This window comes from Danio rerio, chromosome 3 (genome assembly GCF_049306965.1).
Source record: "Danio rerio strain Tuebingen ecotype United States chromosome 3, GRCz12tu, whole genome shotgun sequence".
Taxonomy (NCBI): domain Eukaryota; kingdom Metazoa; phylum Chordata; class Actinopteri; order Cypriniformes; family Danionidae; genus Danio; species Danio rerio.
In genome coordinates, this window is record NC_133178.1 from 40,631,603 (window position 1) to 40,645,998 (window position 14,396).

General features: G+C 32.9%; 1 protein-coding gene across 4 annotated transcripts in view; it reads left to right on the plus strand.

The window, feature by feature from the left end:
* Window positions 1-12,489, plus strand: part of card11 (caspase recruitment domain family, member 11) — a 76,851-nt gene extending 64,362 nt beyond the window's left edge. For 2 of the 4 annotated variants that reach the window (XM_073944926.1, XM_073944927.1), the window contains exons 22-25: window positions 1,269-1,393; window positions 4,636-4,751; window positions 6,668-6,868; window positions 9,378-12,489. In XM_073944926.1, the coding sequence (XP_073801027.1) occupies window positions 1,269-1,393; window positions 4,636-4,751; window positions 6,668-6,868; window positions 9,378-9,543 (608 nt within the window). In that variant the 3' untranslated portion in view covers window positions 9,544-12,489. Of the gene's footprint in view, window positions 1-1,268; window positions 1,394-4,635; window positions 4,752-6,667; window positions 7,689-9,377 lie in introns of those variants that run through there. The other 2 variants (XM_073944928.1, XM_073944929.1) reach the window with 1 other exon arrangement.
* Window positions 12,490-14,396: the final 1,907 nt, after the last annotated feature.

A 14,396-nucleotide genomic window follows, 5' to 3' on the forward strand; every position in this document is an offset into this window, starting at 1 on the left:
TATTTTTAAAACCGTGCTTAAAGTTAGGCTTAAGCAAAATGAAATATGCAACCACTGATTTAATTTCATTTTATTGACTGTTATGTATTGTATGTATTGTACTGTAAGTTTATATTGTACTATTTTTTATATTTTTTATATTCTTAAACTTGTTACGACTTCATGCCCAGGGACTACAGATGTAAAGTAGCTTCATAGCTAACTCTGAAAGAACATGTCATGTTGTACATTGTCCCACTAAATATAAATAAACTAAAGAACAACGGTTACATGATCACTGAAAACATGTGAATGCTAGGTGGAAACAGACCTGAGTCTCCCAAAGTCTGTTCTTGAATTCAGTGGTGAAACAGTCAGTCCAATATAGGAATTCACGCAAAAGGCAATGCTGAATTTAAATTTCATTCTTGTTCTTGATGATTTCTTTGATAGTTGATAGTTAAAAAATAAATTTATTTACTTTATAAAATAGGGCGCCCTTCTTCAAGAAGTTCCATGTACTTACTATAGCTATTACAATTAATTTTGCATGATTACATGGAACTAACCCTAAACAACTTGCATTCTAAGCCTAAACAAATAGTAAGTACATGCAATTAAATAATATTACTCAGCACCTAAATCCTTGTTACAATGTAACTATTACATTGTACATTGTAAAAAAGCAGGGTTCCACACAATTCATTCATGTTGTCCCAACACAAATTAATTAAGTTAACTTAACACTCTTAACATTTATTTGGATTGAGCATAAAACAATTAAGTAGTCCCATTGAAATCTCAAGAATTGTGTTGTTTCAGTTCATTTTAATTAAGTAGTTTGAACAAGTTTTAAAAAAATATTTTTGAGTGTAACAAGAACATCATCAAATAAAGTTTACCAGTTTAAATTACTATACAGCTACTTATTTACAGCTCCATGGCCAAAGAAACAGCTTAAGTTTCAGAGTTTGCAAAGAGAAATTTAATACAAGTAAATTGCTTTAGATTTATATACAAAAGAAAAGCACATATCAGCAGATTCTTTCAATAATAAGTCTCAGAATGTGAGAATGAAATGCAAATACTAATTGGTTGTTAAGATCACAGCTTTTGTGTTTGACTAAACATCCCCAGCGGAGTTTTAATGGCAATGGATCTTCAACTAGTTATTACTTTAATAAAAAGATTCACAAATGCGATGTTGATTCACAGCCGCAATGCTTTAAATCCTCACAGTGTTTTCCCTAACATGCCTGTTTATAACTTATAATTCATCTTCTTCGCAGACATTGTGACAAAAGATGAATTCCTCATGAAACAGAAGATAGAGCCCATCATTTATTCCAAAGAAAAGCAGGCGGGCACGTATGAATGCATCACCCCAGAAAATATAGAAGCCGTTGCTTTCAAGGTACAGTAATAAATGCTCTTTTCAGAAGAATTTAATAATAGCTAAATTATGTTTTTGCTTTTCATGTGCTGTCATTTCTTCTGCTTACTCAAGAGGCTTGTCAGATATTTATGCGTTCGCTGTTTTGCCCAGCAATTTTATTTCAGAGTGCTTCCACTCAGTGAGAGCAATAACACTTTCCCAAAGACATCCGTGCGATTTTTCACACGGCATCTGTCCTAAACTCTTAACTACTAGTTATGGCCACTTTTAATCCTGAGTTAAGCAATGCTTCACACTTGTCATTATGGGGTTAAAGGGTTTGTGCACTCAAAAAGAAAATGATTATATAATATACTGACTCAACACTGACTAAACACAAATTAACACTCCTAATGCATTAATAGTGCTTCTGACACGGAAGTGATGCATTAAAATAAGTGTATGGTTTTGCAGATGCTTTAAGATGATCAAAATGCAAATCATTTATTTCATATTTATTCTTTATTTATTATTTAACTATTTTGAAGACAATGAGTATAACCATTAAAATTATTTGTTTCATGTTCGGGTCAATTTGGACTTGTGTGTGTGTGTGTTTATGGAGCACTTCTATGAAGCAAACATTTAATACATTTAATTTAAATAACATCAGTAAAACATATTTGGTACATACTTCTGTCTAATGTCCCAGCATGGTGCTATAAGGGAATCTTCTGTGTAAAACCATGCCAGAGTAGTTGGCAGTTCATTCTGCTGTTGCAACTAGGCTGGAGGAAAATTAATGAATTACTTTTATTGAAAGACATTTTTTCAAGTTACTTATTCATGTCTAACACTCTTTTAAAACTGATTTTTGTTGATGAAAGTGTGCACCTGCTATCTAACATCAAATCATGAAACAATTAACTAATTCAAGTGGATGCGGCACACTGTTGGTGTGGAGAGACCCCCTTATGATAGTGAAGCACTTTAGGTGTATGGCCAAACATGATAAATGGGTTATATCAATACACATTACATTACATTACATTGCATTACATTGTTTTGAAAACCCTGAGTATTGTTTACATTCTTATATATTCCTTTTCTTAGAATTAAATATGGAGATTACAAGTTTATAAATGGTTTTATGCAAATATAAATTATTCCAAAAGTGTTAAAAGGGTTAAATCTCAGATTATTGTATACTGAATGTATATTGATTATTGTATATATATATATATTGTATATTGATAGTATATTGATTGTAATTATATCAAAAATAAGATTATAGATTGAAAAATAAATTCATGAATACACACACACACACACACACACACACACACACACACACACACACACAAACACACACACACACACACACACACATATATATGTATATATATATATATATATATATATATATATATATATATATATATATATATATATATATATATATATATATATATATATATATATGTATATATTCAATATATACATTCTTATATATTCCTTTTCTTAGAATTAAATATGGAGATTACAAGTTTATAAATGGTTTTATGCAAATATAAATTATTCCAAAAGTGTTAAAAGGGTTAAATCTCAGATTATTGTATACTGAATGTATAGTATATTGATTGTAATTATATCAAAAATAAGATTATAGATTGAAAAATAAATTCATGAATACACACACACACACACACACACACACACACACACACACACACACACACACACACACACACACACACACATATATATATATATATATATATATAAATTATAAACAGTATTATATTTAAAAACCATATTTAAAAACAATCAAATTTCTGTACATTTAAGACTAATAAGATTAAAAAAGACGAAAAAAAAACAGATAAAACATGATATTTATTATAACCTAAATGCAACAGAGAATACATTAGTTTAAAAGCAAGACTTGAACACAGACAAAGCAGATGATGAGCTTATAGAGAGTGCCAGCCACTTCAAAAGCTCAATTTGCCCTTGATTTTAGCCCAGATCTGGGTATTTTCAGGAGGAATTTAGTTTCCGATCTAACACTTCTGGTAGGTGAATATAAGTGGAGCAGATCGAACAAATAAGTAGGTGCTAGATGATTTAATGATTTGTAAATCAAAAATTTAATTTTAAACTTACCTGTAGAATTAAAAGGAAGCTAATGAAGACATCTTAGGATATGGGTTGCATGGTCAGAGTCCCTCCTTTCATTGGTTAAGTTTGAATATACACTCACTTACCTTCAGCTGATTCCCTTCTTTATACTTGCTTCTTTATCAGCGGCCACCACAGCAAAATGACCCGCTAACATATATAAATTTATATATACCGCAAGTTGAAAGTTTATATTTAATTATTGTTGTTGAATCAAAGTTGAATCAAAGGAAAAAAACTATATTTTACAATATATAAAAATTGCATATTTAAATAATATTTTCCACAGTATTACTGTTTTTATTGAATTGTTGATTAATTAAATGTAGCCTTAAAAGCAGAAGAGACTTTCTTTACTTAAGAGAATGTTTGTTTCAGCATGATATCACATTTCAAATCTTTGTTTATTTAAAAAGTATTAAAATAATAGTAAAACATTGTAATTTCTCCCATACTTTATTAATGGGGGGTGGGGGGGGGTGGACAACAGTTATTTAATAACAATTCTTTGGGTCCAATAGAGCTCCAAATGCAAAAATTGGTCGCAAATTTTATTGCTTATTAGGGTTTAAATTTAATTTTATTTTATTTTAACTTGTGAGATTTCTCACCCTCCATTCGAAGCCCAGGTGGGCAAAACTTAAAAAATGCAAAATGCGAAGAGATACAATTGCTTTATTTGACTAAAGAATTTTATTTAGAATGTTTGTTTGCATTAAAATAATGTATGTTGCCTACACAGAGGACATTAAATATGATAAACACCCATAAGCATCAGTTGTGTGATAAAGAAGGGAATCTGCAGTGGTTTGTAAGTACTGTAGGAGACAGACGGCTCCTGATGGCTGCAGATGCAGTTTGCTGTGCTGGGGTTTTATCAGGTGGTTAGATGAGTGGCAGCATATTGTTTTTCACTTGCTATTGTGTCTGGAGATGAGTCTAATTTTCCACTGCAAATCTCACATTTTTTGAGAGGTGTGCCATAAATATGACTCAAACGAAAGTGACTTTTTTTGTTTGTTTAAATTGTTCATGTTTTTAACATTGTTTATAGTGATCTTTATTTGCATATTTAAGAGCAAAATGATTTTGTTTCCTAGAATAAGCACTGTCTTCTGGAGGCCGATCTGTGCTGTGTGAAAGACCTGCTGAGGAGAGAGATCTTCCCCATCGTCATTTTCATCAAAGTCTGCGAGAGAAACATCAGAAAAATAAAGCAAGTCAAAAGACTTACTGCATACACTTTTTTCTCTTGCATTTCTCAATACTTAATAGATAGCAATCAAATTGTCCAAACTGTGGATCATTTATACTTGCTCTGTGGACCTACAGTAAAAGACAATTTGCTTGTTAATGCACAGTTTTGCACATATAAACTCATACGAAACACATATAAAGATAAATAAAACAAACATGAAATTAAGCCAATAAAACTAGTAAAGTATTCTGAATCTAAAAGAAAATATGAATCCCTGTCATACCACACAGAGTTCTTATTTTATGTTGAAATTTTATGAAAGAAATCATTGTGGAAAGCTATAATTTCTGTATATTTCTGTGTTCTTTCTTTCTTTTATATATATATATATATATATATATATATATATATATATATATATATATATATATATATATATATATATATATATATATATATATATATATGTTTGTTTGTTATTATGTTTATTGTTTATTTAAAAATAACTGAAAAATGTAAATATTCCATAGCTAGCTAAAGTGTTTTTGGTTGTGTCTTTTTTAATTAACATCTTTTTTTCTTTCTTTCTTTCTTTTTTTTTCTTTCTTTCTTTCTTTCTTTCTTTCTTTCTTTCTTTCTTTCTTTCTTTCTTTCTTTCTTTCTTTCTTTCTTTCTTTCTTTCTTCCTTTCTTTTTAGTTTAGTTAAATTACCCAAAAAAGTAAATATTATTTAGTTGGGTAGAATGAAAAAAGATATTCGATCTTTTTTATAACATTTATTTCAAGTAAGAAAAGGCTTTAGTTTTATTAAAATTGCAATAGCATTGGCTAGTATAATAGTTTGGTGTCTGTATCTAAAAATTTATTAGTATTTTCTTTATTTAGCCAGGCGATCACATTGAGACAGTACTATCTCTTCTTGCAGTGAGACCTGGTCAAGACGGCAGGCAGCACATAAAGTTTCACTCAAAAAAATCACAGAAAACAATACCACAAAGTTAAAAAAACACCACCAGTACAAAAGATCAAACTGTAAAAAACAATTACAGGTATCCTTTAAAACGTTATACAGAAGATGTTTATAGGCACTCATGAAAAGTGTGTCAAGATTAAGCCGATTTTGCAAATCATTCCAAACCCGAGGACCATAAAAGGAAAAAGCACATTTTGACAATACCCTGGGGACTGTTAACCGAATTCAGGAACCAAATCTAGTGTGTTGGTTATTTATGTGAATTGTTTGCAAATTAGAAAAATAGAGAAGAGAACTAAAGTAAATAAGTATAAATGTAATTTCTTCCTTTGATATAAAGATAACCATTCTAAGGAATCAGCGAATCTGCACCTACTGTATGACAAAATAATCATTACTTAGCACAATGGACCTTTATCAAAACCGTATTTATCTAACAAAAAATTAAACAACATACTTTCTCTGCCCTGTATTTCTTAAAATGTAAAACAATAAGTGCTGACATCTTGATGGATTGTGACAAAATTCAAAGATTTAAAATTACATGTATTAGTATTTTGAGTTGTTCAGCATATAATCAAATAACACTTTGTATATAAACTAGTATTACATTGAATGACATTAATAAGTGTCTCCCGTAAATCAGAAAAAATGTCTAATAGTCATTAGGTTGTGCTCAGATAAAAGTAATTAAACAGAACATATTCTAATGTAACCCTTTTTTGATGCTCGATCACCCACTTTTTTTGAACCATCGAAGAGTTCTGAAAGTGTGACATAAGTATTGAGAAATGTTCTTATTTTAATCTTAAAGTGTGTGTGTGTGTGTGTGTGTGTGTGTGTGTGTGTGTGTGTGTGTGTGTGTGTGTGTGTGTGTGTGTGTGTGTGTGTGTGTGTGTGTGTGTGTGTGTGTGTGTGTGTGTGTGTGTGTGTGTGTTGTGTGTGTGGTGTGTGTGAGCAGAAGGCTTCCTCTTAGGGTGGATTCAGAGGAGGACTTCTTGAAGATGTGCCGCTTCAAGGAGAAGGAGCTTGAGACTCTGCCATGCCTGTACACCACCATAGAGCCGGACTGCTGGGGCAGCGTGGAGGATCTCGTCAAGATCATCAAGGACAAGATCTTTGAGGAGCAGAAGAAGACTGTCTGGGTGGAGCAGGACCTGCTGTGAGTCTCACAACACTCTTGCAGCTCTCGGGTGGAGCATGTATGCAACATTCGCACATACACACACACACACACACACACACACACACACACACACACACATACACAAACATGTGAACAGGAAATCACTCTATCAGATGCCACAGCTTGGTGGGGTGCTTTCACTTTGCTGTCAAACAAAAAGAGAAAACACATGGACTGGTACACATTGTAAGCAGAGGAAATGTTCTCACCCCACAAGTCTATCTATTAATCTCCTCAATCGAAAATGGTGTCAATATCATTGTTCCGATTATCTGTCATTTTCAAAGGAATGCAGATTTTGGGTTGGTTTGTGCATAACTGTAAATTGAGTCTGACAACATTATATTTGCAGTACAGGCTTTGGTGTCATAAATGAATGCTGTTAATTTTTTCACTTCTATATTTATTTTGATACAAATCCACTTTTGTATTTTATCTGACGGTTGGTTTTTATGTGGATACCACACATGTGGCTTATCTCGTTGTCAGTTTTAGCTGCTACATGCATAAATACTTGGCAAGGTTAAGCGGTGCATATTGTAGATCAATGGCATTATCTATTTGTACATGTTAAGCTTGTGCTGTTTTATGTTGGCATGATTTTAATGTTTTTTTGTTGTTGTTGTAATTCGTGATGTGGGCTCTAAGCATGAGGTGTATGATGTTCCTATTCGAGTGCCTACTTTTACAGTCTGTACCTAATCATACCATGACTGATGGGTAGCTTACAGTTAAATTATTAGACTTTTTTTGTACATTTTAGGTTGAAATATGCTTGAATGTTTAAAGGAAACTAGTATATATATATATATATATATATATATATATATATATATATATATATATATATATATAAATATACATAATTATTAGTGCCCCTTTGATTTTGTTTTTCTGTTTTAAATATTTCCCAAATTCTGTTTAACAGGGCAAGGAAACTTTCAAAGTATGTCTGATAATATTTTTTCTTCTGGAGAAAGTCTTATTTGTTTTATTTAGGCTAGAATAAAAGCAGTTATTAATTTTAAGGTCAAAATCATTAGCCACTTTAAGCCATAAAATGGTTTTTAAAAAAATTAAAAAACTGCTTTTATTCTACCTGAAATAAAACAAATAAGACTTTCTCCAGAAGAAAAAATATTATCAGACATACTGTAAACATTTCCTTCCTCTGTTCATTTGGGAAATATTTAAAACAGAAAATAAATTCAAAGGGGGGCTAATAATTCTGACTTCAACTGTATTTGTGTGTGTGTGTGTGTGTGTGTGTGTGTGTGTGTGTGTGTGTGTGTGTGTGTGTGTGTGTGTGTGTGTGTGTGTGTGTGTTTGTGTGTGTGTGTGTGTGTTTAAATTGTTAAATCATTGCCACATTTTTAATGTGTTTTGTAAAAAAATTATATACATACATATATATATATATATATATATATATATATATATATATATATATATATATATATATATATATATATATATATATATATATATATATATTAAGTAGTACTAAGTAGCAGCTTCCACGGTGCTGCTTAAAAGTTTATGTACCCCTCTCAGATTCAACGAAATTAGAGATCATACATCTACATACTTTTTATTTAGTACAGTCCTGATTAAGATTTATTACATTCACAATGCTTGCATATAGTTCATACGACCAAAAAAATTGGTAAAATAATTCAAACAAGCCCCTGCACAGGTTTTTGTAAACCCTTGTTTTTTTAATACTGTCTGTGGTTAACCAGGACAATCTACTACTTTTTTTCTTAGTGTTATTGTTCATGAGTGTCTGCTTTGTTCTGAACAGTTAAACAGCCTACTGTTCTTCTCAAGCAGTAACTATTTGATTTTTTATTTTTTTTTGGATGACTAAGGGACTCACAATGGTTCAAATGTTCACTGATGCTCCAGAAGAAAACATGATGCATTAAGAGCCTGGGTGTGAAAACTTTTAAACATGATGATGTCGTCCACATTTTTCTTATTCTGTTGGAATTTGGAACTTTTTTCCCCGATTAATAATAATAAGAATAAAAACTCATGTTTTAAGGAAGACAAATTGTTTACAATTCATCTTCAAGGTCTATAGGTTTTCACTTAATCTATCAGATTTCTTGATTTTTAATAGCAAACTTAAAAAAAAAAACTTTGAAGCAGCGTTGTACAGTATATGTACACTGTACATGTTTGAGACATCTACTGTCTGAAACACATGAATTTATTTCATTCATATTTGTAAGTGTTTGTACAGTATGTATTGCCATCTTATCTAAGGGTTTACATCCTAATATTGAGGTGTTACAAATTTCTCATAATCACAATCAATACATCTACTATTCTATCTATTTTTATATCTGTTGTTTTGTATAAATGGACATGGGAATGTAATTTGCAGCTGACACAACAGCTATGCGACTGTAGCCAACTTGTTTTTGTAATAAATGCTTTTCGAGAAGCCGCGTGTCTGTTTTCTTTGCTCTTTTTGTAGATCTTCAGAAAAGATAGGCCTCGAGAAGAGGAGAATCCTGGAGAGAGTGTGTCACAAGCAGAGCAGTGGAAATTTCAGTTGGTCCCTGACAAGCAGACGTGGTGTTGCTTTATGTGGTGGTGGTTCTTCTCACAGTACAACGTCACTTGCAGACAACAACTCTTGACGGTAAACCAACTTTCCACTGTGATTGTAAACACAGCCAAGAGACTCTCAGATCCGTTTGCTGCTCACTTAAACAAGGAGAACTCTGTTTCATTTAGTAGAGGGATTGTTTACGGCCTGGAAATGCTGTAAAGAATCATTGCTTTCTTAAGTGAAATGCGCAAGGTTATTACGATTAATGCATATAGAGCATGTTGAAGTGGAGTCAATGTGAATGCATTGAAAGTCTTGCTTTCTGCCCACTTTGGCCCACACACTAATTTGTATCCTTTATTGTACGCAAATACAACTCTGATTGAGCTTTTCATTGCCATACCTTCCAGCGGTTTGTGTTAGTGTCTTTTTTTTGCACTCAGCTGATCTCTACAGGAAGTGTTGCGTTCGTCGCGAGCGTGTGACTATGCTGTGGCAGATGGCGTGCCGATCTGTTAAACCCTGCATCCATCAGTCAAACCTGCGAGGAGCGCCGGAGCTGAAATGTCATAATACGCTCTCCATTAAGGAGAGTCTGTCACCGACATCACAACTTTTTTGCCATCTGCGTCTTCAGAAGCCATCAGATCCCGCTCGTCCTTTGTTCTGAGAAGGCTTTTAGCTCCTCTTCTCGCTGCTCACCAAAGCACAGATAAATGTGTTTTCCGCATGCTTAAATATGCTTTGGAACCAATGGCCTTTGTCACAGTAGTTAACAAAAAGCTTTTAAGATCACTGCTTTGATTAGGAGAGGAAGGCTTTGCTTGGAAGGTGTTTATTGTTAATAGGCAGCTAGCTCTTTTATGGTTAAAGTACAGTGTACACTTTTGTTTTTTGTTTTTAAAATGTAAACATTGACTGTATATGTCATTTTTTCTGTGTTGTCTGAGCTTGAAACCACTGCTGTTAAAATAATTTAAAAAACATTGAAGTTCGGCCAAAGGCCATGGTTGTGCCCAACTGAGCCTGGTTTCTCTCAGGGTTTTTTCCTTCACTTTCGTCACTTGGTGAAGTTTTGTTCCTCGCCACTGTCGCTAATGGCTTGCTTGGTTTGGGACTTGTAGAGAAACCCATTGATGGATTTGCTCTTCAGTGTTTGGACTTTCTGCAGTGAAATTTAAACCAAACTGAACTGAACTAAACTGAACGATTGAATGAATGAATTTATTTATTTAACAGGGACAATGCTCAAAAATTACATTAACCTCAAAAAGTAACTGATAAATGAAGAACATCTCACTCAGTGTGTACAAATTTGATTTGACAAAAACCACCTCCTAGCCAGGCGTGAAAACATCTTAGAATTTGTACATGTGATTATTTCTGTTGGGAGAGAATTCCATAGACTTGTTTCTTTCTTTCTAGGAACAATACATTCCCCTCTTACCATAGAATGTGTCGTTCACAATGTTTTCTCTAATTAGTAATTTGAGAATGTTTTTAACGATGGAGCAGAAAGATTGTGAATAGTTTTAAAAACAAAACAAATATTGGAATATTTAATAATATTATCAAAATTTTAGAGACTGTGTGTTTTTAAGATATTGCAGTATGGTACAACCGAGGCTTTTTATCATGAACTTTAAGTGCTCTCTTCTCTAATAATTCCAACAGTGTTAAAGATTATTCACATGCGCTAAACAGTACAACAAATGTGGAATGATCATAGTATTTAAATACATACTAGAGGCTTCATAAGTCAGAGAATCTCTGATATGTTTGGAATTACTTAGATTGAATCTCAGTGTGGTAGCAAGTTTTTTTAATATAATTTTTAAAACTCTAAAAATTGGGCTGGCACAATTTACATTTACAAGAACTTCTATGCTAAGCTGCTTTGACAATCTACATTGTTAAAGCCTAGAAATAAACATACATTGAATTGAATATTATGCCTGTAAGGCTGTTAGTTTTTAAAGTCACTTTGTAAAGAAACGCTTTCAAGTTTGCTTCCGTATGCTCCTGTATTCCCTAATTGTGTTCTTTTTAATGTCTTTTAACTTTATTCGCTGATTATTACTTTATTAGCTATTATAACTGCTATTAAGTTTAAAGCAGGGGTCTCAAACTCAAATTGGTGGTATGGCATTGCAGTGACTGAGAACTCATAAGATGAAGCACAAGAAGAAAGTGCACACCTGCACTGTAAAACCCGCTGTTGTCATTACTAAGGATAGTAAGTTAATAGAACCTGACATTACATAAAATACAATGTTTTGGCATCAAAACCTAAACAGATGTGTTTAACTTTATCATTAGGTAGCAAAAAAGCTTTAATTAATATTTTAAGTTCTCTGAACTTAACATTTTAATTTCTTTAAACGATTCACCATGTCTCTGTTTAAAATTATTGGTTATTATTGGTTGTGTTTGAAATTCTGCCTTTACAACCGCACTAATTGATTGATATGTGTATGTTAAATGACACAAGGTAGCCATTTTGCTTGTGATGCTGAATTTTGCTGAAACGCAGCAGGACAGAGGCACTACCTGAAACCATCTGACGAAAAAGAACAGCTAAATTAGTACTGTAAGTAGATATTTTAATGCTTATATAGATTTTTCTTAAATGAACAGGGGTGGCAGAGTGAGATATACACGCTAGTGCAGTGGGTAGCGCTGTCACCTCACAGCAAGAAGGTTGCGGGTTCAAGTCCCAGGTGGGTCAGTTGGTATATTTGTGTGGAGTTTGCATGTTCTCTTTGTGGGTTTCCTCTGGGTGCTCCTGTTTCCCCCACAAGTCCAAAGACATGCGCTAGGTGAATTGGGTAAGCTAAATTGTCCGTAGTCTATGTGTGTATGTTTTGGTCCTCCAGGTTGGGGGTTGAGCATTGGCCTAACAACCCACCACATAAAAAATTAGATCATCAACATCAACATGGTGCGGTTAAATGTCAGCTTTAATATAAACGGCCCTGGTAGTGAGTAAATAAAGAATATAAAAGCTCAACATTTTGGAAGTTTAGATTATTAGCCATTTTAAGTTATCTGTAATTGAACATTTAAGTTAATTTAATGTAGAGACCAGATTTGGTGAACACAAATAATTGAGTTATCGGTTTCCCATTACTCAAGCGAACTGAGGGAATTACTTTCCTGAAATCATTTGAGTAGTCTCAACTTATTAGGTTTTACAGTGTGATGTAGTTGACGCATTTTAGAACAATAGACATGACCTTTATATTTCAAGCATTACCTGTCACCAGTGGTCATGCAAATCACACAGCTTCTGAAATGTTTGTGTGCGTTACTCAGTCATTAATTCACAGAGTATATGCAGTGAAATCTTTTGGTATCTTCTTGTACATATTGAAGGGGCGGTTTAAATAGCTATGAGAGTACTACATATAATAGGCACAATCATAATAATTACTCTGTTCTAACCAATTTCTGAAGTTTAGCTGAAAGAGCACTCCAGATAGGAACAGCAGAAAGCAGTTTGGGAATCTTAACTGCCAATTGTTCTTCTCAAAATCTTTCTTTTTTGTAAAACTACAACAATGAGCGGAAGATGAGTATGCATATATGTACATTTTAATATGTTTCGTTCAACCAGCTAGACATTAAAATTTTACTAATGTAGTTTACAAATCTTCATACACATATGAGGAAAAACAAATCAATGAGACCATTTTTATCCAATAATAGCACAACAATCATATTTGTTACACCACCAGCAGAATTTTACTAATATACATAGTTTTTTTTCTAAATCTTATGAGGAAGATCTATTAAATGAGACAAATTGTATTGAATATTAGCCAAATTATTGGTAACACTTTATTTTGATGGTCCATTTGAATATTAGTAGACTGCTCCTTCAACATACATTTAACTGACTATAAGAAACTTAACATGCCAACTTACTCTAACCCTAACCCCAACCCAACAGTCTACCTATAATCTAATAGGAATTAGTTGGCATGTAGATGCAATTTAACTTAAATTCAACAAACGTAACATCAAAATGAAGTGTGACCAAATTATCCAATAACCCCCAGTATAGTGTGTAAGCGATAAAGAAGTGTTTGTACAACAAAATACAGGTAGAATAAAAAGAGTAATAATCAAATCAGCCACAGAAATATGTATGCTTCCTACACTCGGCTACTTACACTGAGAGAAACCGAAAGTAAAATTAACCTTATATATAGTGCAGTAGCTTAAAGAGCCCCTATTATACATTAAAAATGGTCATATTTGGGTTTTAAGGGTCTTCAACAATAGGCTGATATGCATGCAAGGTCAAAAAACACTTTCATGGTTTTATAACAGGAGTGTCCAAACTAGTTTAGCTCCAACTTGCTTCAACGCAGCTGCCTGGAAGTATACCTAGAAAGAGCTTGATTAGCTGGTACAGGTCTGTTTATTTAGGGTTGGAACTAAAATTTGTTGGACACCGGCCCTCCAGGACAGAGTCTAGACACCCCTGTCTTATAATATGCATTTATTTTTCCCTAATTATCCCAGCAACTCCCATATGATTCCTTCAGTTATTCACTTGTTCCCAAACCCCTCCTTAGAGCGATGCTAATCTGCACTGATTGGACTGATGACCGCCTGTTGCGATTGGTCGACAGTTTTCAGCGTGAGACAGAGTGAAATGCCCAGCACGGCTTATCAACAATATTGAAGTAGTCAGTGTGCATAGTGTATGTGTGAGCATTTTATTTCTATCCTTCGGCTTAGTCCCTGATTTATCATGGGTTGTCAAATGGAATAAACCACCTTAATTTAATTTAATTAATTTAATTTAATTTAATTTAATTTAATTTAATTTAATTTAATTTAATTTAATTTAATTTCACATTTTTATTTTTTGCCTCAGTCCCTGAATTATCATGGGTTGCCAAAGAGGGAAAAAACGCCTTAATTTAATTT